Source organism: Camelus bactrianus, chromosome 3 (genome assembly GCF_048773025.1).
Source record: "Camelus bactrianus isolate YW-2024 breed Bactrian camel chromosome 3, ASM4877302v1, whole genome shotgun sequence".
In the NCBI taxonomy this organism is placed as follows: domain Eukaryota; kingdom Metazoa; phylum Chordata; class Mammalia; order Artiodactyla; family Camelidae; genus Camelus; species Camelus bactrianus.
The window spans coordinates 30378151-30403771 of NC_133541.1; the positions used below are offsets into that span (position 1 = coordinate 30378151).

At 40.4% G+C, this 25621-nt stretch overlaps 1 protein-coding gene across 1 annotated transcript in view; it reads right to left on the reverse strand.

Annotated features, from left to right (window-relative positions):
* MROH2B (maestro heat like repeat family member 2B) overlaps positions 1–25621 on the reverse strand; it is a 60882-nt gene that overhangs the window by 15893 nt on the left and 19368 nt on the right. The window contains exons 13-29 of the mRNA XM_074354842.1: positions 24717–24830; positions 22900–23053; positions 22712–22752; positions 21949–22090; positions 21350–21393; positions 19377–19484; positions 15426–15542; positions 12821–12928; positions 12148–12300; positions 11228–11254; positions 10375–10494; positions 10076–10155; positions 5245–5380; positions 5054–5149; positions 4712–4801; positions 4246–4366; positions 1427–1524 (exon numbers count right to left, since the gene is read on the reverse strand). Coding sequence (XP_074210943.1) covers positions 1427–1524; positions 4246–4366; positions 4712–4801; positions 5054–5149; positions 5245–5380; positions 10076–10155; positions 10375–10494; positions 11228–11254; positions 12148–12300; positions 12821–12928; positions 15426–15542; positions 19377–19484; positions 21350–21393; positions 21949–22090; positions 22712–22752; positions 22900–23053; positions 24717–24830 — 1749 coding nt within the window. The remainder of the gene's footprint in view (positions 1–1426; positions 1525–4245; positions 4367–4711; positions 4802–5053; positions 5150–5244; positions 5381–10075; positions 10156–10374; positions 10495–11227; positions 11255–12147; positions 12301–12820; positions 12929–15425; positions 15543–19376; positions 19485–21349; positions 21394–21948; positions 22091–22711; positions 22753–22899; positions 23054–24716; positions 24831–25621) is intronic.

Sequence of the window (25621 nt, forward strand, 5' to 3'; positions counted from 1 at the left end):
TGCTCTATGTAACACCAAACAGGTCCAAGCTCAATGGTCACATGTATTTTTCTCATATTGGGATGGATATTGGTTTAGGAAGAAAGGGAGGAAGAGAACTCATGTTTGGGGCACCTACCATGCATCAGACACTTTCTAAGCATTTGACATGTGTTCCCGCCCAGTCTCCCCATGGGCCTCTGTCCTGCAGTCTCATCACTTTCTCCTCTCTGCTGCTGCCTTCTTGATCCAAGCCACCTAATCTCACGCATGGGTTCTTGTAGTTTCCTTCAAACTGATCTCACTAGTTTCACTCTTGCCAGCCTACAGTCTAGTCTCAACATGGCGGCCAGATGACCCTTCAAAAATTTAAGTACAATCATGTTCCTCCTTGGAGAACCACCACAAGCCAATGAGGAACTTCTGCAAAGTAGGAAAAGTGCCCTGTTCTCAAGATAGTCACTCCTCTCTGTTGTTGTCATAGTGACTGATTTTGTTGGACCCTATGCTTCCCTCTGTGGATAACTGCCATAGCACACATGCAAATCTACAATGTCTACATTAGGAATGATGCTGCCTCACATGAGGGTGCCCTTGTACACTTCACAACTGCCACCATTGTATGGAGTGGTCCTAACTCTTCTGCTCAAAAGCTCTGCTGGGTTTTGATCTCAATTGGAGAAAAAACCAAGGTCCTTAACAAGGCTTGGAAGGCTCCTCAATCAGCCTTGGTCTATCTCTTGGATTGCAGGACCCACTTCTTTCTCTGCCTCAGGGCCTTTGCACATGCTGTTCCCCCTCTGCCTGGAATGTTCTTTTCCAGATGTCTCCATGGTCTTCCCAGGGGATTCCCCCCCAACTCTTTATTCCCTTCCTTTACTTTATTTTTCTCAATTATCACTAGCTGACATCATATTTTTCTGGCTGCTCTATCTACTAGGACACAAGCTCAGTGAAGGCAGGTGTTTTACCTTTTTCTGTCCTTAGAGCCTAGAACAAAGTCTGGCAGATGGTAGGTGCACAGTGCATATTAGGTGAAAGAATAAATGACTGAATAAATGAATGAGTTGATTGATCAATCCTCACAACAGCTCTGAGATGGAGCTTATGAATTTTTTTTTTTTAAGATGAGGAGACTGATCACACAGTGGACACACTTCAAGCAGTGCACTCAGAGTGCATCTGATCCGACTCCAAAGCCCTGCCCCTTCTACTCCGCCTCATTGCCTCCCTCCCCTGGAGAGGGTCGCTTGGTTCATGAGGTTTCCTAGGGTATGAAATGATCAGTGCGTGGACCCAGAATTAATAAATGAGTGGACAAACGTCTCATTCTGCTAGAATGGCTAGACAATTGCCTGCCTTGGTAGTGGGCGTATCCAGCTTACCCATTTGGAAACCAACCCGGAATCATCCTTACATCCCTTGGCCTGTCCTCCATATCTATTACCTTTGCTATTTTAGAGGAAATCTTGATCTGGACCTCCACATCATCACATTGCAGCCCTTCCTGCAAATCCTGTAGTCTGTCCACTTCCAGGCGAATGCCTAAAATCAACAAAGGGCGACACAGGAGTTCAAAGAGCTGATAAGGGTGGAAGAGGCTGACTATGTTTTGATGTGACACTAATTCAGCTGTTGGATGCCTTTCACAAATGCACTAAAGCCTGTCTGATGAGAGGGTGAGCACAGAGCAAACACTCATGGAGTAGTTGCTGCATGCTAGCAGCTGGCTAAGTACTCTGCACACAGTGATCTCATTTATTACTCCTAGAGCTCATCTGAGGTTATTTGCAGTTGAGAAAGTTGAAGGGGAGAGATGTAAAGCCATCTGGTAGAGTCGTGCAGTGAGTAAAAGTAGGAGCGTTGGAACTTGAACCCTGGTCTGACACTGATGCCCCGGCTCTTACTACTATGCTATGCTACTGTCTTTCTTCGAGTTCCACTCTGCAGTGGGCCACCTGCAGATGGTAAAGTGACTATTGTAACAGGAACATCAGCGACTGTGTAAATGGTTGCTCATATCAGTTCATAAACACAGACTTAAATGGTAATGATTTTCCCTTTGTTGTTTGAATGAAGTATAGTAGTTGTGGAAACTCACACCTGAACCAGTCTTTGGGAGGCAGACTAGCCCAGTGCAAGACACGCAGACTCCAGGCTCAGACAGATGACCTGGGCTCAAAGTCCAGCCCCACTGCTCTCAACTGTCCAAGCAACTGGTAAATTTCTTAACCTCAGATCCTTCATCTCTAAACTGACTGCATAATATTCATGTGCATTAAATGGGTATTTAATTTAGTATCCTACTAGTTACTTCTATCTAGTAGGTATTGAATAATCATATTCTTTCTCTCTCTCTACCACGTTTATTTGATGAACCAAATTAAAGAGTTAAGGTGAACAAAGAAGTGTGGGATTTCTTGTTAACAAAGAATATTTGAGGACCTGAACTTGGTGTGTTTCAGAAAAATAAAAAGGGCTAACGGGAGAATCGGTAGAACACTAATAGAATTCCAATTCCTTTCTTCCTGGGAGGTCCCTCTCTGGGGCATATCTTGTCTTATTAGATAGTCTTTTAGTTCTCACTTGCTTAATTCATTTTTTTCTCCTGGCTTTGGTAAAAACATATACCCTTAATGAGTTATCATCCCAAATCCCAAGAAACTGTCATACTTATTCTTGCTCTGCTGAATAGTTTTTTCTTTTTGACTGACTAAACTCTCTGCCCCAACTTTTTGGCTTTAGTACATTTTGCTTATGTGAATCTTAGAATTGTAGTATCTGTGTTCCCAGCATCAGAACAGTGCTTGACACGTGGAAAGGCACTCAATAAGTATTTTCCAGGTACCTAAAAGGGTGAGGAGGGGAAATGAGGTATGAGCAGGCAGTAAACCTGGACCGAGCACCCCTGGCTGCACCCGGTCTGCTCACAACTGTGCACACGATGCAGGGCCAACCTCTCCCGAAGCTCCTGCTGATTTGACCTGGATTTAATCAGAAGGCCCAGAACTCTGGTTTCAGTCTGAGACTGAGGTTTTAAAATTTCTTACATTTACTATGACTATGAGTCTATTTCTGGTTTGTAAATAAGTTCATTTGTATGAATATTTTCAGATTTCCACATGTAAGCAATATTATATGATATTTGTTTTTCTCTGTTTAACTTACTTCACTTACTCGGTAATCTATAGGTCCATCCATGTTGCTGCAAATGGCATTATTTCACTCTTTTTTATGGCTGAGTGATATTCCATTGTACACACACACACACACACACACACACACATACACTACATCTTCTTTATCCATTCATCTAGGTTGATGAACATTTAGGTTGCTTCCATGTCTTGGCTATTGTAAATAGTGCTCATGTGAATATTGGGGTGCATGTATCTCTTCAAATTACAGTTTTAGACTCTAATAGACTCTAATAGAATAGACTGACAGACATAGAAAATAAACTATGATTACCAAAGGGGAAAGGAGGCGGGAAGGGATAAATTAAGAGTTTGGGATTAACATATATACACTTCTATATATAAAACAGATAAACAACAGGGACCTACTGTATAGCTCAGGGAACTATATTCAGTATCTTGTAATAACTTATAATGGAAAAGGATCTGAAAAAGAATCTGTATATCTATATATCTTGTAATAACTTATAATGGAAAAGGATCTGAAAAAGAATCTATATCTATATCTATATATCTCAATTGCTTTGTTGTACATCTGAAACTAACATAACATTGCAAATCAACTATACTTCAATAAAAAAAAGTCCCTTACATTTTTCTGACACTGACAGTTATTCACATGTCCTCGGAGAGCAGAGGTCCTGCTATGAAAGCTGGAAAAACCTCCACAAAGTTATCTTTGTTAGAGAACTTTGAAAATCACTTAGCACCATAATAATAGTGCAATTTCCTCCAGAAGAAAAATGTGTGTGAGAGAAAGCTTTGCTAATATGTTCAATTGCTATGCGATTTAAATCGGACAGTCTCAAAACATTTTATCTACTTTAGTAGATTTTTATGATGCTTTGGTGTTATTATCTTTATTATGTAAAAAACTCCAAAAAGCAGAGCCACTGATGAAAAAAGGACCCAAGAGACAGCTGTGACATAATTAAGGTATTAGAACTCAGAGAGAGAGGGAGGGAGGGAGAGAGAAGAGGAAGGGAGAGTAAATGTACCAGGAGAAAAGCTGAGAACAAAAGCAAACAGACATCTTCTCTCATTTGTGGGTTACTCATCCTCCCCTCACCTTTTATGCAGAACAGACCAATAGCCGAACTAGCAGCTGCCTGGCGGATGGTGGGCAGGGTGTCACATGAGTGAGGAGCCAGGAGGCCGAGGAGTGAGCCGATTTTAAAGTTCTCTGGTGCCTGCAGGACGAAGGGGGCCCCAAAGGTGATGGGGTGAGGGTGATGTCCCAGGAGATTCCCAACACTGGCTATTAAGTCCCTTGTTTCCTCCGGGCGGGCCCTTAGACTCTCAAAGCTACCCTTTAAGGGCCGTAGACGAGTCAGCCAGCAAAGACAACCAAATAGCTTCTTCCGAGCGTGCTTGCAAGTAAGTGCTCGTGGTTAGGACAGACCCCTCAGTTGGTTCTTGGGAGAGACTCCAGCTGGGACCCCAGACTCATCACGCAGAGTTTTGGATTCCAGAGGCCTCACAGGGCCCTGTTGTTAGCAAGAAACGACATCCATCCCTTCTAGGGGCTTTCTTACCTCAGTGTCATTTGTCAGCACTTTTGCGGTGATCTGGAAAGCTCTTTCTCTCTCCCACTCTTTCTGGGAAACAAGCCACATTCGGAGAAGCTGTTAGTCAAAGAGTAAAAGTCCTCCCCTTAGTGTCCTTCGGATTCATTTGTCCAGTTCTCTCGCTCTGCCTCTTCCGGCACAAGGAGCTCGCCTCCCCAAGAACAACTTTCAGGCGGCCTGGCCCCACGTGGTGGGCTAAGCGGGTCGGGCTGGGCGAGCCCCTGTGACCAGGACGAGGCAGCGTCTGAAGGGTGCGTGGGAGCGCGGACGAGGGAACATGGGGTCGGTTTGCGCGGTGGCCCTACTCACGTTGAACATTTCTTGACAGTCCTCTGCGCTCGTGTTATCCCACACCGTGGTCCTCAGCAGCTTCCCCAGAGCATCCATGGAGCGGTCGTAGAGAAACTGAAATCAGAGGTGAGGATGAGTGCCGGGCTGAGGGCAGGAGTTCATCCACGCTACTGGGTTCTGCCCTCCACTCGGACCCCGCCCCCGCGTACGTGAATGTGCTCCTTGTCCTTGTCCGTCTCGCCCTCGTTTTTGAGTTTTTCCAGAGGTGGAAGGGGCAGCAGCCTCCGGATATTCTCCTCGAGAATATTAAGATGGTCATTCAGTGAGAGCTGAGGTTTCAGTTTACTGAAAGGAGAACCACATGGAGTGGATATTAAATCGATCAGGAAAACATAACCCAGAGGAGTTTCCAAGAATCGTCAATCTGAAGGGGCTGAAGGGTTCAGATACAGTCCCAGAAGTGTTGGGATGCTGAGGGAGGTGGTGACAGGAGTAGAGAGAGATTGGGGACGTAGAACCAGACTGTAGTGATGGGCATAGTCAAAGTGCTTCAGTTCTAATTTAGTGTGAGCTGGCTTTGCATTACTTAACCCTTTATTATATGATCTAAAGGCAATCTACTTGTTTTCTTCAGTGTGTGTGTGTGTGTGTGTGTGTGTGTGTGTGTGTGTATGTGTGTGAATGAGAGAGAGAGACAGAATGAGGTTCTAAGTTTGGAACAATGAGTTTTCTCAATGTCATATGTCCTCTCATGTTCCATGTAGTGTCACACGTCTTATAGGATCTTCACGTCCTACAGGATCTTATGAATGCACAAGTGAACAAACGATACTGGAATCTTCCTTCCTTCCTCCCTCTTTCCCTTCCTTCCTTCCTTCTTTCCTCTTCCTTTCTGTCTCTTTCTCTGACATTTATTATAAACATCTTGAGGATATAAACAAATCTGGACATAACTTGGAAAAATACAAATGTTCAATAAACAGGAGAAACTCCATTTGTTATTAAATGAATATAAATGAAAACAATACAATACCACATGTCAGCAACCAAATTAGCAAAGAAATTAAAAATGATGATACCGTCAGGGAAGGGTGAAATTGGTCCTATCACAGGGGAATAAAATCAGCACCGGCTGGGACAGCTCTACTGAAAGTGTTAAGTGTGTTGAAAAATGCTGAACAGTCTTCTCATCTTTATTGTCTGGCTGGCTTTAAAAAAAATCAACCTATTGAGCTATAATTTACGCACAATAAAGTACATCCATTTAAAGTGTGCAATTAAATGAGTGTCACACTCATGAAACCACCGCTATAATCAATACAGAACATTCCTATCACACTGCCCCACCCCACCCCACCCCACCCCCAAGTCTATCCTTATGCGTCTTTACAGCTCATCTCTTTCTCCATTCTGGCCCCACGAAACCACTGATTTACTTTCTGTCATTAGAGATGAGTTTGTGAGTTCTACAGGTGTCCCGTCCAAGTGAGGGTGGCCATTAGTAACACGTGGCTATTGAACACTTGAGTTGTGGCTGGTTTGAGTTTAAAAATGCTATAATTATAAAACACTGAATTTTGAAGATTTAGTATGAAAATCATGTAAATTACCTTACTATTTCTTTATACTGAATGCATATTGAAATGATAATATATTGAATATATTAGATTAAGAATCATTACTAAAGTTAATTTAACTTGTTTCTTTTAACACTTTTAAAAGTGGCTACTAGAAAATTAAATGACACGTGTGACTTGTATTATATTTATTTCTACTTGACAGCACTACTCTGGAGCCTGGTTAACTCTTAATTTATCTTCAAGATTTATTTGAGCTTTCTTCAAACCTCCTTCATCTTTGTAAACATGGCAACCTGTGCCTTCTCTTATCTTGCTTATTATCAAATTTTAGAGAAATTATGTGGGTGTATTTTGCATGTATTTTCCTCAGTAGGATAAAACTCCTTCAGGGCAAGGCCATATTTTGTTCAACATTGTCCTTTAGAATGTAGCTCAGTGTCTACTAGATGGATGCAACTCAATAATATGTATTGAACCAAATTGTCAGCTTTTATAATTAGAAGTTCAGAGAACACATTTTGCACAAAGGTGTTCACCAAAGTCTTATGGTTTTCAAAAACAAGAAAGAATTAACTGTAGCAATATGAGGCATATCTATACATCAAGACTTTAGGCAGCCATTAAAAATGATGTTTGCTATTTCAACATAATAAAGGCTATATGTGGAAAGCTTATAGCTAACACCATGCTCAGTGGTGAAAGACTGAAGACTTCCCCTTTAAGATCAGGAAAGAACAAGACAATGATCTCTCTTCTATTTAATATAGTACTGGAAGTCCCAGCCAGAGGAATTAAGACAAGAAAAACTGAATAAAAGGTATCCAGATTGGAAAGGTAAAGTAAAATTATCTGTTTCCCAGTAACATGATTTATACATAGGAAAACCTTAAAAATCTTCAAAAATCTATTAGAACTAATAAATTTGTTGAGTTGCAGAACACAAAATCAACACACAAAAATCAGTTGCATTTCTGTACATTTACAGTGAACAATCAAAAAAGGAAGTTAACAATTCCACTTAAAATAGCACCAAAATGAATAAAACACTTAGAAATAATCTTAACTAAGGAGGTTAAAAACTTGTATAGTGAAAATCACAAAACATTACTGAAAGAAATTAAAGAAGACACAAATGGAAAGACAATCCATGCTCATGGATTTGAGTACTTAATATTGTTAAGATGTCCATACAAAGCAGTCTCCAGATTTAATGCAATCCCTATCAGAAATCCAATGGCACTTTTTGCAGAAATAGAAAAATCCATCTTAAAATTCACATGAAATCTCAAGGGACACCAAGTAGCCAAAACAACCTTGAAATAGAACAAAGTTGGAGATCTCACACTTCCTAGTTTCAAAACTTATTACAAAACTCCAGTAATCAAAATGGTGTAGTACTGGCATGAACAAACACACAGACCAATGGAATATGACAAAAAGCCCAGAAATAAACTCTAGTATGAATGGTCAAATGATTTTCAACAAGGGCTCCATAACCATTCAGTGGGGGATGATAATGGACTTGGTGATGATTTCTTGATATTACACTAAAAGCAGAGACAACAAAAGTACAAATACATCAAAATGAAAAACTTTTGTGCATCAAGGAACACAATTGATAGAGTAAAAAGACAACCTATAGAATGGGAAAAAAATCTGCAAATCATATACCTGATAAGGGGCTAATATTCTTATGTAGAATAGAAAGAACATAAAATATATAAATAACTCCTATAACTCAACAACAACAAAAAAGAAAGAACCAAAAAAAAAAAAAATGGGCAAAAGATTGAATAGACATTTTTTCCAAAGAAGATACACAAATAGGCAATAAGCTTATGAAAAGATTCTCAAGGTCAGTAATCGTTAGGGAAAGGCAACTCAAAACTGCAGTGAAGAGGGAGGGTATGGCTCAGTGGCAGAGTGCATGCTTAGCATGCACGAGGTCCTGGGTTCAATTCTTAGTACCTCCATTAAAATAAGTAAATAAATAAAGCTAATTATCTCCTAACTGCACCCCTCAAAAAAAAAATGATACTACCACCTCACACCCATTAGAGTGGCTACTATAAAAACAAACAAACAGAAAATAACAAAGTGTTGGCAAGATTATAAAAAAGATTAGAACCCTCATGCACTGTTGGTGGGAATGTAAAATGGTGCCACTGCTATGGAAAACTCTACAGTGGTTCCTCATATGATCGCCATATGATCCAACAGTCCTACTTATGGGATATACCCAAAATAATTAAGAGCAGGGTCTGGAAGAAATCTTTGAGCAACTATGTTCATAGCAGCACTTTTCACAATAATCAAAATGTGAAAACAGCCCATCAGATAAATGTCCAACAGATGAATGGATTGACAAACTATGGTATTCACATAAAATGAAATATTGTTCAGTCTTAAAAGGGAATGGAATTCTGATACATGCCACAATATGGCTGGACCTTGAGGGCATTATTCTAAGTGAAATAAGCCAGGCATCAAAAGACAAACACTGTATGATGCCACTCAGATGAGTGCTACCTAAAGTATGAAACTCACAGAGACTGGAAATAGAATGGTAGTTGCCAAGGCTGGTGGAAGGAGGGGATGAGGAGTTGTTTAACGGGCAGAGAGCGTCAGTTTTGCAAAATGAGAAGAGTTCTGGAGATTGGTTGCACAGCAATGTGAATGCCCTTGACACTACTGAACTATACACTTAAAAATGGCTAAGATGATAAACATACCATGTATATCTTACCACCATTAAAAATTTAAAAAACTTAATGAGAAGAAAATGACATTTGTGAAGAATTGGTAATCACACGGGAACATGTAAGGTGAGGTGAGAAAAAACAGGATTAAAAAAAACATACACAGAGTAGAATCTCAACTCTGTAATCAACATGGAAGACTAGAAACAAAGACTCGAAGGAGACACACCAGAAGTTGACAACAGGGGGAAGTTAGGGGTGATTTTAATTTTTATTATTTTTAAAAACTTTCCATAGTTTCTGAGTTTTAACAGTGAACTTCTACTTCTTTTACTGCAGGGCGAAAATATTATTTTTAAAATGTGCTTAAATTTATTTCCTTCCTCAGGCTTACTGCTTGCTGCTAACCAAACTAGGATGTGATTAAGGCTTTCATACGTTTTTAATGGGAAGATTAAAGTTTGCCTGTGGGTGAAGATAAATTTTGTTTTGCACAGAATTTTCAGTCCTCATATATCAATAAATCTGACTCCTCTAAGCAGCCTGGTTAGTCCCTGTCAGACATCAAATGGTCAGGCTCTCAGGCAATTCTGAAACTCTGGAAAGAGAAAAAGCCCCCATTTGAAATAATCTATCGATGAGCTGTGTTCATTTTTGGGAGGGTGCACTAGAGTCTGCATCGATCAATAAGTCAGTTGATCAGAAGAAGCATACAGGAGAGGAAATATTTTTAAAAATGAAAACAACAAAAAATTCTCTACCTGAGGTATCTGATGGCGATTAAAGCTTTCCACCGCACAGGGCTTGCTAAGGAGTCCAGGGGCTCATCCCTGATGAAGTCCTGCAACACAGACAAGGAGGCAAAATGTCTCAGGAAGGACCAGGGGAAGGTTCTAGATGTAGTTGAGACCTCATTGGGCCATTGGGTGTCTTCAGACAGAAATATGGCAAGATCTGTTTCCTGAGACTGGCAAGTTTTACACACTAAAAAAAAAAGACAGCCCTGCACTTTTGGTAATGAGCTTCTCAGGGTCTTGCCGTGTCCTCGCTGCACACTCACCAGCATGTAACCCAGCAGCACCTCCTTGTAGGAAAACTTGAATTTCTCATCCTCAGCATCTTGGACAGCAATGCCAATCTCAGTGATACTTCTTATAAAACTCATTTGCAGATCCATATCCTAGAGTAAAACAATTCATAATGCAAGCCAAGGTCTTAGACACCACACCCAGTTCTACAAATGTTCAACTTGGGGTTGAAACATGCCCAGACAGGGGTGAGAGTCCGCAACCTTTGTCATCTTCACCTGAATTTAGGATCCAAGTTGCAGGGATTTGATCCAATTGAGAAACTAAGGTCAATCTCCAGCCCCACCCCCCACCGTAGATTGAGGTTTCTCTGGAATAGTGGCTTTTGAACATTTTTGACCAGAAATCACAGTAGTAAACAATTTACCATTCTACCCAGTACTTACATGCAATGTATTTATGTATATAATGTACAATTGAAATGAGAGTTTTATGATGCTTATTTTTGCTATATGCAACATACTCTTCTATTTCTTTTATTTTATTTCTTTACAAAAAATTTGCTGGTTGTGATCTGTTAGATATATTGAATTGATTTTATGATCTACAGCTGGTTCACAACCCACAGTCCTAAGAACACTGTTCTAGTTCACAGCCTAACTTGCAGACCACCTGGAACCAAATACAGCTCCTTGTTCTGTCTTAGATTAGGGTCAGGAATCCTGGCTTCAGAATTGGATTAACTAGTTATCTATTGGGATCCTTTCCTGTGGAATCAAATCAAGAGAATGTTTATGCTTACTGCACTTCCAGGGATCATGATTTATATTCAAATATATTTATATTCAAATACGTGTATTCCACTACATCAAATATGTCACGTACCTTGTTCATCACAGACATGCCCAGAACCTGAAAAATCAAAGGCAAAAGCAGGTACTAGAGCAGCAGTTAGAAATCTCCCTCATCCCAGTGAAAAGATCCCCCCATCAGCTTGAAGGACAGCAGTGAAGCAGGATGCTATCTTTCCAAGTGGCAGGGGCTGTTACCTCCCTCCCCCATTTTCCAAGTGAGACCCTGTACATTGGCAGATTCTTTGCCCCAGGTGAATCGTGACTAAGCTCCAGAAGCAGCGCAAAGACGTCAAGCCCTTTGGGTTTCAGGCTTCTCATTTTAAAGAGGCTCTATCAGACTTTGGTAAGAAAAAGGGCATAAATGTAGTCTCCTGGCAGAAAGGGCAGTGAAAAGTTACAAAATGAAAGTTAATAGGGCAGCTGACTTTGGAACTGAGCTACAGTCGATTCTGCTACAACTCTTGTGTTAAAAATGCAAATTGGTTCCAATGAAATTGATACGTGGTGAGAGTACTTTCAGCATATTCTGAATCTTGAGTTTGCTTATGTGCAGTTTTGTCGTGAGAGTAAAAAGGTGCACCCGTTGAACGGAGCCTCGTAGGAACACGCACACACATACCTCAAGCATCTGTCGACTGCCTCAGTTCACTGTGTGGGCTCAGCTGCTCCCATCCAAATCCGGCATTACAGCCGTCCGTCAGATTTCAGACACCCCTTCTCTCTCTCTCTCTCTCTTTCTCTCTCTTTCTTTCTCTCTCTCTTTCTTTCTTAGTGGAGGTACTGGGGATTGAACCCAGGACTATGTGCATGCTAAACATGTGCTCTACCACTGAGCTATACCTACCCCCCTGATCTGTTATCTTTTAAGCATGAAGAGTTCTAAGAGCTAAGACCCTCCAAGGTTTGGGAACTCCTGCTGGGAAACTGAGGTGGCCCTGTGTTGGCTGTTACCTGAGAGCACTGGCCATAAAGAAACAGGACTTGGGACACAATGTCTTCATCAAGCCTGGTGAGGAGTTGACTCTTGGGAGCATGGAGGGCCACGGCTCCGTAGATTACCATGACGTCAGTCTTGGTCAGGCTCTTTTTGCCAGAAAAAAGACCCTGAAGAGGAGGAAAGAGAGACATGAAAAATGTGATTGAAGGAGCTTCTTTTTCTTTCATGTTTTTTCCTAATCCTGTGGACTATGATGGGGGTTAAGAAATGAGACTGGGATTATTAAAATTAGTCAAAAACGGATATTCTTGCTGATATAAATGTAAACACCCAGGACGGGGTGGTGGGGCTATCAGGCTATCACAGAGGTAACTGTGAGAAGGCTTGTGTTTAGTTTTTACTTATTTAATCCCTCTCCTTCCAGGAACACACAATAGAAACTGTCCACGAGGCCTGAGCAGCTGGCGGAGGGACAAACCTAGGCACACACGGGGCTCCTTTGGACCCTCCAGGTCAGCATTAGTGACAGAAAGTGGAGTAGACTTGCTATACAGCCGGTCATCTCCAGGGCTTGGGCTTGGACGGTTCTGATCTGGAGTAAAGACCTGGGGACAGGAGCCAGTATACTATGGAGAAAGGAGACTCACCGAAGGAATTAGGGTCATTTAAGGAGGAGATTATTCTTACCTTACATCGATTCATGAAAAACTTTTCCCGATCTTGGAATGTTTTAAGAACTTTCAAAACAATATCAAAGTGGTTCTCGGCACAGCATCCTAAAATAGACGTTATCCCCTAAAATCAGAAGAGATAGGAGATTTTGAGTTTATTTATTTATTTAACAAATATTTATTGAGCACCTATTATGTGTCAGGAACTATTCTAGGGGCTGGGAATTCATTAGTGGCCAGAACACACCAAACTCCTTGTCCTTGTGAGTGTACAACCAGGGGAAGTCACAGAGAATTGACATGAAGTTAACTCATAAATTTGGTAAACATATAAATATGTGATATGTCAGATGGCAATAAGTGCTACGGAGACAGAAAAAGCGAAAAGAGATAGTAGTTGCTGCAGGTGGGGGGAATTAGTGATGTAAACAGGGTGGCCAGAGATGGCCTCAATAAAAGGGTGACGTGGAGAAGAGCTATGCAAGGAAGGGAGCCATTGGATGATCTGGGAAGGAGAGCTCCAAACAGAGAGAAAGTAAGTCCAAAGGCCCTGAGGTCCACTGGGGAGGTAGAGTGGACACACAAGGGAAAGTGCAAGGTGAGGTCAGAGAGGAAGCAGGGCATTGGTCTGAGTAGGGCCTTTTAGGTCACAGTCAAGAGCTGGGATTTTTAATCTTAGATTAGTGGGAAGCCAATGGAGAGTTTTTTGAGCTGAAGTTGATTGATGCTTTTTCAAGGCTTGCACTATTCTGCTGAAACTTCATTCCATCTTCAGTGGTTAAAATTTCGACAGCTGGTAGCTCCTGTTTCACACTCGATGGTCATAGCCACCCTGGCCCACATTTTTTCTGCCTCTCTTGCCCCAGGCTGACTTTACCAACGTGCCTTCTTGGCAGTTTGTTCATGAATCCTGTCATATTCATCTGGTTCAATTACCCTGCTAGAACCAGCAGGACAATCCAGGGACTAGACCATTGTCATCAAGGCCTCAGCCAGCACTGTTCTTTGTCCTAAGAGACAGGCCACACACCCTCCACAACTAGAAGACACTTGGAAGAATTCTTTAAAGGCTTATGACCTGACATCTCTGTGTCCCTTGGTCATGGCTCAAGATACAAACATCTCTATCTTTTAACCTCTGGGTCCTCTCATCCTACAGGGTTCCCAGTCCATCCCCCTGACTTCTTAAGTCCTTCCCCAACTTTCCCACTCTGTGAACCTATGTCCCACCATCCTTCTGTCATTTAAGTCTGGCAAAGCCCTGGACAAATCTGACTCTGCCCTTAACTATCACCTATCCCTGCACCTCATCTGCTGGAGGCTGCTGGAAAAAAAAGTGACATCACTGAGAACATCGGTGACAACAGAGGAGGACTTTAATCCCCAGCTGGGCCCTCAGATCCGCACAAGTGTCCCACTACTTTCCCTTAGTCTGTTTTCTCTTTCCAGTTCCTCACAGTTGCTATTTCAAATCTTCTCTCCCAAAACTGTTCCCCAAGCACTCTCCATGAATACGAACTTTGAGAAGTGTTCCATTTTCCCTTATTCTAGTTTGAGGAACCTGACGGATATAGGTAATATGTTGCAGAGCCAAGATTTGAATCCAGCTAATCTGACACCAGAATCAGAGCTCTGGTGTTACCAGAGGGGAAGAGGCATCCGTATGAGATGGAAGATCAACAGCTCAGTGAGACTAAGAAAGTTATATGTTAACCTTAACATGGTAACACGTGACTCTGACCCATCCATAGGTCATTGACAAATCGACTTGCGTGTGTGGGACATACCCAAGAACCCCTGGGACCTTGAGTGGGCACCATATTTATACCTACATTTAAAATAAGCTTATGTTGTTTCCCAGCCTCTAGCAGAACTAAGAAGGCAAGTAGGATGGGGAAAATGGTGCTAGGAGTTATGTCTATGAGGAATAAGTAATAACAGAATATCTGAGAAGAAAAAAAGAACTAATAGCAATATAAAAGCAGTTTCAAAAGTTCAGTTATTTAAGTCTACTGGTTTTCAGTCATTTATGATGGAGAAAGAACTATAAACGTGTCAGAATTTCTGAGGACGGTATATAACAAAACACACTATGTTAATTACTTTCACTAGCTGGTCTTTATTAGCCTGGGAGTTTTGTTTTTTTTTAATAGACATCCTTTTCTTTCTCCACATTCACATATGCTCGCCAGCTTAGATTAAGGTAGGGAACAGGCAAAAGCACTTTGCAAACGCTTTCCAGGTTATAGTTATATTTTCTCTAGGTTGAAGAACCAATGGTATATAAGGTTAATTTCAGCTTACAAGTGCAGCGATTTTGATGCTGATGATTATACTCTTCAGTTATAAAGCCAAGGCCAAAACAGACTTAAAATACTCTTGTTTAGTAAGAGTGATTGAAATCCATTTAAAAAATATTTTCACAAGCTTGATTAAATAATGAAGCACTGATATTTAAATAGGGAAGCCTCATTTTTTTTCTGAAAAATTCTTTTGGACTATTTTGAGTGTATGGATGGAAAATTTTGCATAAGTAAGACTAACATAAAAACTGTCAGAGGTTTTCTGAAAGAGATTCATTGTCACTGTCATGAGAGGAACTCAAGGGAAAGGGGTCCGACCTGTCGTTGATCCCCCAGTTGGTTGGGCGCAATCAGAAATTCCTTAACCTGTGAGCTTACAAAGTCTGTATCTTGGCAGGATGCTAAGGTGGTCCCCAAGGCTTTCCAAAGGAATTTCTGGAAAACAAAGGACAAGCAACAGAATGTTAAAGATTGGAAAGCAAGACTCTGATGAAAAGTGGAATTAAAACAATCATTTGAAGAAAAGAAATCGAGGTGACTTATGACTGCTTAAGAACCATGCACTTTCAAGTATTATCTCTTCTTCCAAGTGTCCCCCTTCCCACCCCAGGCTCTGTCCTCTACCTGTGTTCTTCTGCCCCCCTCTATGCTGTGTGCCCTGTCATCACAGAACATTTCATTCCCTACTGTAATTTTTATTTTCTTGTTTGTTTCTGTGCTCTGAACTTCAGTTCTTGGTAGCAGAGGGTCTTATTGCTTACTTCCATCACTGGTAGCTAGTAAGTGCTTGTACATGCTTATTGACTGAACATGCTCAATGAAAACTGGGTCATTATGAAGATGATGTCATCAGTTATTCTCAAAGTCCACAGTATATTAACTTAATTTATAGTTTTGGAGATTTTACTCAAAATAATTTTGAAAATAACATTCTCTACTATTATCTTATGGTCTGCTATTATCTCTGTCCCAGGATTAGAGTGAGTTGTTCAGAAGTGCTGCTGGGACGGTGTTAGGAGTGAAGAAGGAAAGTCATATAAAAACTCTTGCATGCATATTTTTACACTGTGTCTTTAGTAAGGAACTCTGAGTAAGTCGGGAAGGGAAAGCTCATAATGGAGGCAGACTGGTGTGTGAGCAGGTGGGGAATCACTCTGTGGCTTCCACCTCCCTTATAGGTGGTGAGGATGTGGGATTCATCATGTTAGCCCTACCCTGGTTACTTCTGCAGTGTCAGGATGGAGAAAAGACCAGTAGGACAGACATGGCTTCCTGTTACCATTCATTAGAAGCCATGTGAGATGTAGAGCTTTGAGTAGGGGAGTGGGGCAACCCAGCAGGGGCTTGTGTTTGAACACTACAGCATATGCTGGGATGGAAACAGGTATATGTGCATGTGTGCATGGACAGCTACATAGCACCAGATTGGCATCTCTTTATTTAGAATGTCCATCTTGTTACACACATATGAAAAACTGGCCAGTTGGAGGTCTACTCCAAGGACTCTGCAAAGCTCAAAGGACTGTAGCTATTGAGTGGTCATTCTTGATCAGAAGGCATCTATGGCACAGGAGGAAAGGAAACTCTAGTAGTAACAGATGAAGTCAAATGAGCACATCCAGGAGAAACTGTACCCATTATCTGACTTGGGATGAGAGGGGGATATAAGGTGATAAAACATGTGGAACAACCACCAAGGTAAGAGTGGCCTCGATCAGAGTAAGAATCTGACAAGGTAGCACCCAATCCACTCTTGGTCATTCAGGAAAAAGGAACCCATGATAATGGAATCATAATGAGGAAAACTGTGTACACCACTGGAGTAAATATTAATGAGGAACAAAGCTGCTAGAGTCTATTTAACTCCAACTTGGGAGAATTTCAGAGAGTCTGGAAAAGTCTTGTGCTGCAGAAAAAATTGATTCCATGAAGGGAAAGGTATGACTTATGGGTGAAGGGTTAGCCTCAGTGCCTCCCGGTACTGCTGACCTGTTGTTTCTCTGCTGAATTTGGTCAGATTCAGCGTATGGTGCATTCTACTTGAGGTCTTGGCTGAATCCCAGAATTTCTGTGAATCCCATAAATCACAAACCTAGAACTGGGAAAGAAATGTTGTCAATCTGTCTCCATCCCTGGCCTCTGGGCTGGTCTTGTGACTTGCTTTGGTCACTAGAATGTGGCAGAAGTGACAGTATGCTTGTTCGAAGTCTAGACCTCAAGACACCTTTCATACTCCATCCCTACCACCATGAGAACAAGCCTGAGCTAGCCTGGGAGATGAGAGACTGCAAGGAGCAGAAACAAGCTGTTCTAGTTAAGATCATCCCAGACCAGTCAATCCCCAGTAGCCCCCAGTGAGACTAGTTGAGATCAAAAGGCTGCCCATTTGAGCCCCGCCCAAACTGTCAACCTGCAAAATTGTAAGTTAATTAGGTGCCTGTTATTTTAAACCACTAGTTGGTTTGTTATGCTCCTAAAGCTCCTTGGTACTCTCACTTTTCTGGTGTTAAGTGTAAGGGTTGAGAGCCATTTAGGCAGCTAATGGCATGAATTGCTCTGCCTACTCATACCACCATTATCCTGGACTAATCCTGTGGGTCTGGAAGCTGTTGGATAAATGATATTACACGAGAGGCGCAAGGCTGGTTTGTGTATAAGAAGATGAGGCATTGCTCACCAAATCTGCCTGATGGATGTGTCTGTAGGTGGATGGACCAATTTGGAGAATCGGTACTTTGTACCTAATTAGAGAGTCAATCAGTGAGGGGAAATTTAGAAAATTACATAGAAGAGTTGCAGGTTGATAATAAAGAATTTGTAGGAAGAGACACTCAATACTGGGAACACTTAATGACTTAGGAAATGTTTTTCCAGGAAAAATTTTTTAAAAATAACCTAACCACAATGATAACCACGATCTACTTCTTATTGAACACACACCACATGACAGGCACATTCTAGGGACTGTATATACTTTATCTCATTGAACCTTCATAACACTACAATTCTCAGAAATGGATAGCATTCCCATTTTATTGGTGAGTATATTGAGGTCCCAGAGAGGTTAAAAAATTTACCTAAAACTACAAAGTAATGTAGTAAGTAGCAGAAACAGGAATCAGTAACACCATGTGGAATGGATGGTTACAATGTGGAAGGTTTTGTAGAGGTCATATGGAGACAGAGGAATGAAAGAACTGATCTTTGAGCATTGTTTCTCAAGTTTAAAAAAAATTGTAATAAAAAGAGTTATCATATGATCCAGTAATCCCAATCCTGGGCATATATCTGGAGAAAATTCTAATTTGAAAAGACACATGCACCTTGATGTTCATAACAGCACTATTTACAATAGCCAAGACATGGAAACAACCTAAATGTCCATCGGCAGATGAATGGATAAAGATCTGGCGCACACACACACACACACACATATGCACACAATGGAATACTACTCAACCATAAAGAAGAATGAAATAATACTATTTGAAGCAACATGGATGGACCTAGAGGTTATCATATTAAGTGAAGTAAATCAGACAGAGAGAGACAAATACCATATGATATCACTTACATGTGGAATCTAAAAAAATAATGATAACACAAGTGAACTTATTTACAAACCAGAAGTAGACTCACAGACATAGAAAACAAACTACAGTTACCAAAGGGGAAAGGGAATAGGGAGGGATACAATAGACGTTTGGGATTAACATGTACATACTACTGTATCTAAAATAGACAAACAACAAGAATCTACTGTGTAGCACAGGGAACTATATTCAATATCTTATAATAACCTATAACAAAAAAGAATCTGTAAAAGAATATAGATGTATAACTGAATCACTTTGCATGAAACTAAGAGGTTGTAAATCAACTATACTTCAACTAAAAAAAGAATTGTAGTATTATTTCTCATAGCCAGCTTCACAAGAGTGACCCAGTGGAAACTAAGACATAAGCTGGCATTAAACCAGTGCTATGGTAGGGGGGTGCTACTTGCTGTCCAGTATCCAATGTTTTCTTCCTTCTCTATGACAGAACCCTCAAATTTGAGTCAGGCACATATTTGTTTTGAAGGCACTACGCAGTTTTCCTCGCAAATAGGTGCAGCCCTGTAACTTTTGGTCATACGTAAGGTGAAGAGATGGTAGCATTTCCTCAACCATTTTCCCCTCCTTTTGGTTGCAGTGCAGACAAGTTGGAACTTGAACAGCCATTTCAGTTCAGAAGTAGAAGCTAAGTTCTCTGAGCTGAAAAACCAACCTTCTCAACGGAGGTGTTGCTGTAACTGTCCATTTGCTGTTTGAAATCCCGAATCAGTTGGATGGTCCAGGCTACGTCACTGATCTTCCATAAAGATTCTTTGAGCAACTGTTGTAGGAAGTGAAAGTCAGATATGACTGTAACTGCTTAATGTGCTTTCTTGGTACTTTTTTATTACAATATCTTCTAAAAGTACAAAGTCAACATTAAATGGGATTATTCCTTTTCCCATAAAAAACTGATTACTTTGGAACTTTCCCTTTTAGTTTATTTTAGAAGCTGTACTCTGTTATGTTCCAAATTCCTATTAAGAATAAGATACATGAGAAGTGGCAGTAACTTTGTGTAAGTGCCTGACTTTTTCCTCTTAAATAAAAATTGCTGAAAGGCTTCAAATAGGAATGAATCCAATCTGAAACTTAAATTGAAGTTAATGTTTTTCAAGGTTCGAGTCAATTTGGAAAAAACTCCATTTGTCAAAGTTAGTTTATTTTTATTACATGTTAAGAAAAAGGACATTTGTGGAATAGTGAATTAAATGCCTTGAAAATCCAATTATATGTACAAGCACATGTTGTCAACTTCAGGAGTCACAAAATATTCCTGATTTCACCAATTATTTTGAGCCAAGGCCACAATCAGTTGTCTGCACCCGTGTCCTTCATTGAACAATACCTAAAAAGTTGTTTTTGTCTTTTTGGAGGACAAAATCCACTGCAATTTCTAAGGTCTATGATTTCTCTTGTGTTTTTCTAAGCTTAAAAACGACATAGTGTCAAAGCCAATGAAAAGATTTGTATGTATTTTCTTAATAGGAACTCATTCAGTGAATTCTTTAAGGAGGAATTAAGCAGCCTCGGCGGTTTAAGGGAAGAAAACAAATGCAGACCATTTTGGAAAAAGAAGCCTCGAAGTATACTCAAGATTGGAAGAAGGAAATGAATTGATCTTAAGATTTCCCTGTAGAAAAAGAACTTTCCTTCCTAGTAAGAACAGTTATTTTAAAAGGGTGGCAGGGGAAAATAAGGTTGATATTTTGAGAGAAGGAAAGTGAGATAAAACAAGCACAAATATAGGAGGAGAGGTAAGTCTTAGAATTAGGGACCAGGAAACGTAGAGCAGTTGCTTTCAAATCTCATTTTGGGTAAGAATCACTTGTGGGAGTCGTTAAGACACGTGAGCTCTCAGGTGCCCCTCTTTGAGATTCTGCTTTTGGAAGGGGTGGTGTTGGGAGATGGAGGTGCTGTGGAGAGGTCACTGAAAACTGACATTTTTAAGAAGCCATAGTTAATTCCTGTATCGGTAGCTTATGAACCAAAACTCTGCTGGATTAAAATCTCCCTGCTTCTGGGCTCCCGTGAGTCCTTGAAATCAAAACTCTCTCAGTAAAGCCAATGTCCATCCAACTCTTGTGTGCAGTTTACCATTTGGGGGATTTGGCATTGTCTGTGGCACTGTTTAGTTGTAAAGGTCCAAAAAGTTATGAATGAGAGAAAAATACTTTTCTGGAGAAGGGTTACAATGTGGCCTTTTGGTGTTTAGATATCAGGAAATAGATGGTGAGATGCAGAATGAGGAGGAAATGGAATTATATTTAGGAGTAAAGAACCAGAAATGATGTTAATCTCTGTTTCTTTATATAAATGGTAAAATAATGCAATTACAAGGAGAGGGAAAAAACCCCTAAAAATTAGAGAAGATTTAAGAAAGACATGGAGAAAAATTCTATAAAGTGAAATCCTCAAAGCTGTCTGAAACTCTGAATCAAATCGAAGGCTAAAGATTGTTGCTCAAATTTCAGTGATTCAAAGAGCATAATTCTAATGTGATCATATCTAACAGTCTAGTGTTTTTCTCAAGAAAAGAAAATGCTGTTTCCTGCCCTTGGGAGTCTAACTCCTTTTAGTTAAGACAGGTAACTTTCGGTGGTTTCATCACCCTTCATCAGCAGTTAGTCTAGGAGCCACTCTTACCTGAAGCAGCATGGTCTCCCATAGCACAATACTAGTGTTCTTTCCTAGAAACAGAAATTGATGCAATAACTGCAAAAAAAATATCAAGACAATTTCCCCTTGCCAGGTCCCCAGTGGATGCTAGATTTCCATTTCAAGCTTTCTTTCTATGCAGGATGGTTATTTCAGATTAAATTTACTATGCTGGCAATTTTAAATTGCTAGTTAGCTCGACACAGGCTCTTCAGATTCATGATAAAATCTGGGCTTTTTGCCAATTGCAATACTAACTATTGAATGACCATATTTCAATATTCTAGCATGAATGAACAATAAGTTTTTAGAACAATACCAAAAAAGAGCTTCCCTACATATAAGAAAAAGACCAGAGCAAAAGTAAAAGTTCCTGCTGAGTATATAACCCACCAGGTCCTCTTGTAGTGTTAAATATCTCATAGAGAAATAAAACATAAGGAGTCCAGGAGAAAATGCATCTGTTAGCTTGCATATCAAGTTCATTGTTTCTACTGCCTAAAATGAACAACAGTGGCTTAAGACTTTGAAGTGTTTCTTTGTGTTCTTGCCACCTTGGATAAAGGCCTGATCCCACTCCCTTATACCTTCCAGAGGCTGCAGGAGCTCAGGTATGCGTGTTTTCCACAGCTCTACCAAATTTGGGTGAATTATCTCAGGCAGTATCTTCAAAAGTCCAATTGCACCAGCACCACATAATTTCCCTAAACTGGCGAGCATAGATATTACCTGGAGGATAGAAGAGAAAATGCTAATCAACTCAGAGCTATTTATAAGGCTTACCTAGCTTTTCCTTTTTGATCATTGTTCTGGATTCCCTTGAATCTTTCATTAGATGATCTTTTAACAAATCATCACAGTCTATTATTACTTATTCTGGAGCAAAGCTAATAAATACTTAGACAATCCATCTGCCCAATTTTCTTCTGAGGATAAAGGTGAAAAAATACAGGGAAATCATCAACTAGAAACAAATGAAAGGTACCAACACTTAGATGTATCTGTTAGTGAAATGAGGGCATGTGGACACGGTGCTTGAGTGAATGACACGTATGTGGCCAAAAGGAGAGAGAGAAACGTAAACAAACAGATGTGGAATTTATTTGAATGGTTCGTATGAATCAGATTCAGTCTATGCTTATTTAAAATTATAAATAAAGCTTAACAAACATTTCAGTTGCGACAAAATAAATCTTCATGAGTGTCACTAGTATCGCAGAACATTTTTATGCCATTTTAGTGGTTCTTTGGGTTTGGAATATCTATGTAATTTTAGTAGCGTTTATTTGGAACTGAATGATCTATATTGGTTTCAGTCTATCTCACGTTGGTTTTTCATAACTCACTCACCAGAAGTCTGGCCAGCAGCTGTTGTGGTGAAGGAAGTTTCACTAGAAAGAGAGAGCAATTTTCATTATTGCTTGTGGGGGCTAAGAAAATTTAGATTGGGGTCAGGTAAACGAGCAAAGCCATGTGGCCTTTCTGGAAACGAGTCTCTCAGGAGAGAAAGGTTTTGCTTTGTTTTTGAAAGTACAAACCAGCTCCTGTAGAGATGACAAGGGCTGTTGACTCCTTGTCTTTCTTCTTCCTCTCCTCTGCCATGAACAGAATTCTGATGATATTGAACAGGTATTTCAGAGTTCCCGTATATTCTGCAGGTACCACAAAAGTCAGGATTCTTGGCCATAGCACCTGTAGAAAACATAAGGCAAGATGCAAGGATTACTTATGCTTTTCCTTTATTCCTCCTTGGTCTGCCGTGTGTTTCCCTCAAATTTGGAAAAATTTCTCTCACTTATTATTTTGCTTTTCAGGCCAAATCAAAATGAGATCATGAAATACAGTCTCTGCACAGCGCACGAGCTTTCAGGTGCTAGATTTCGTGAGTGGTGGTCAGTGTTTCTCCATGGGGTTGTTGCTGGAATTTGGGGCAGGACAACTCTTCATTGTGGGTCACTGCAGGAAGTGCCAGCTCCACTCACCATGTGCCGGTAAGCCCCTTGTTGATGTGACAACCAAAAATACCCCATGTATTTCTCCAGACTCCAAGACTAGAGTGAGATTGTCCAAAGTGAGGATGGGATGGACAGTGAATGGGCAGCTGTCACTGTCCAGGCTTCAGGTGCGGATCTTCTTGCTCCGGAAACCTGCAGCACCTAGTTTCTTTAGTCAGTATTTTTTTTTAATTTATTTATTTTTATTAAAGTATAGTCAGTTACAATGTGTTAATTTCTGGTGTACAGCACAATGTCCCAGTCATGCATATACATACATGTATTTGTTTTCATATTCTTAGTAAGTTTTACTTCCTAATGGAAACCTAGATGTCAGCTTGGACTCTCCCCTTTGTCTTGTCATCTGTATTTAATTACCAAGCCTAGTCCTGTTTTCATTGTAAGATTTCTCAAGCCCTTCCATATTTTCCCTCTTGCTATTATGACCCAGTTCCGGCTCCTATGAACCTCATCTGATCTCAGTCTCTTTATGCTTTGTCTACTCATGTCCATCCATTGATTTCCGACAGTCATCACTTTAAAAGTTCAGCCCTTGCTGAAAATTTTCAATGGCTCATCAAGGACAAGGTAGAATTTGGCATTTCAGACCCTTTAGAGCCTGGCCCTTTGTCATAGACTATTTTTTTTGTTATTTCCTACTAGATCAGAATTTCCCAAACTTTAGTATGCACCAGAGATGTTGGAATTCATTTGCATGCAGATTCATGGGCCCCATGCCCAGATATGCAGACTCATTTAGGGTTGGTATGTGGCTTGGAAATCTGCATTTTAAATAAATACCCCAGATGATCCAAGAACCACATCTTAAAATACCATCTTAGATAAGGCCTCAGAGCCACTTAAATTGGTCTGTTGATTGTCTCTGGGCTGTGCCATGTATTTTTGGCCATTCAATCCTTTCCCAAGTTGTTCTGCTTAAGGAAAATGGAGACTCCAAGGTTTCTCCCCTTGAGGTCCAGGTCATATCAGGCCTCCAGGGAGACCTGAGAATGTGTGCTTTTAACACCTTCCCAGAGGAATGGGGAAAGGTTAGTATTCATTGTATTCAAATCATCAACCATTACTTGACAATATGTCTAAGTATGTTAGGGAAGAAGAGAAATAATATATTAAGATGCTTATAAACGGCCATTTGCGATCCAGCTATAAAAGACTATTTAATATCTGTTTTTGAGGAACTACTATGTGCTGGCACTGAGCATGCCGATATATTTCCTTTAGTCGGAGCTTTGAAAAGCTGCTGACACGTGGAGCACAAACTCGTATCTTCACTCCCAAGTGCACAGGGCTTCAGAAGGGTCATCAGAGTAACTGGTAAGTGGAGACAGAAGACCCCTTACCTGAGGCATGCCAATGACCAGTGGGTCCAGGGTTTTTAAGATCTCCAAGCTTGTTTCTTGGACAGATTTCTCTCCCTTTTCATTCTCCTGGGAGTTAGGTTTTACTGGTTTCTCCTTTAAGAAAGATGAAATAGGTGACTTGTTAATAATCCCTCCTGTTGGTCCCCCGACCTTACTTGGATGTGGTCTCAGGCTTTGGGGTGGGCTCATAGAACCCAGTGATCTTGGTCTCAGTATCTGATCCGTGTTTTCAAGTGCTCCTTGAGATCGTCATACTAAGTGAAGTAAGCCAGACAGAGAAAGACAAACATCATATATTATTTATATGTGGAATTTAAAAATGACACAAACTTTTAAAGAAACAGAAACAGATTCACAGACATAGAAAACAAACTTATGGTTATGGGACGGTGGGGTGGTGGGAGGGAAAAATTGGGAGTTTGGGATTTGCAGATACTAACTATTATATATAAAATAAATAAACAACAAGGACCTACTGTATAGTACAGGGAATTATATTTAATATCTTGTAATAGCCTATAATGGAAAAGAATATGAAAAAGAATATATATATATGTATATATGTATAACTGAACCCCCTTCCTGATCACTGGAAATTAACACAACTTTGTAAACTGACTATACTTCAATAAAAAAATTAGAAAGTAAAAAGAAGCAATGCAAGAGAAAAAAAATAAAGTGCTCCTTGGAGGAATGGGTTAGAAAAAAGACCCCTGGCTAAAGCAGAAAAGCAAACATGAGGAGCCTTAAACTTCAGATACTCCCTTTTTCCCTCTGGCCTTTCCCCATTTTCTCTGGGGCAAAACTTTCCAAAGACACTGCTTCCTAGTGGAGTGGACTATAGCTCTGGTTGCAATGAACTTGCTAAGATCACTGGTCTCTTA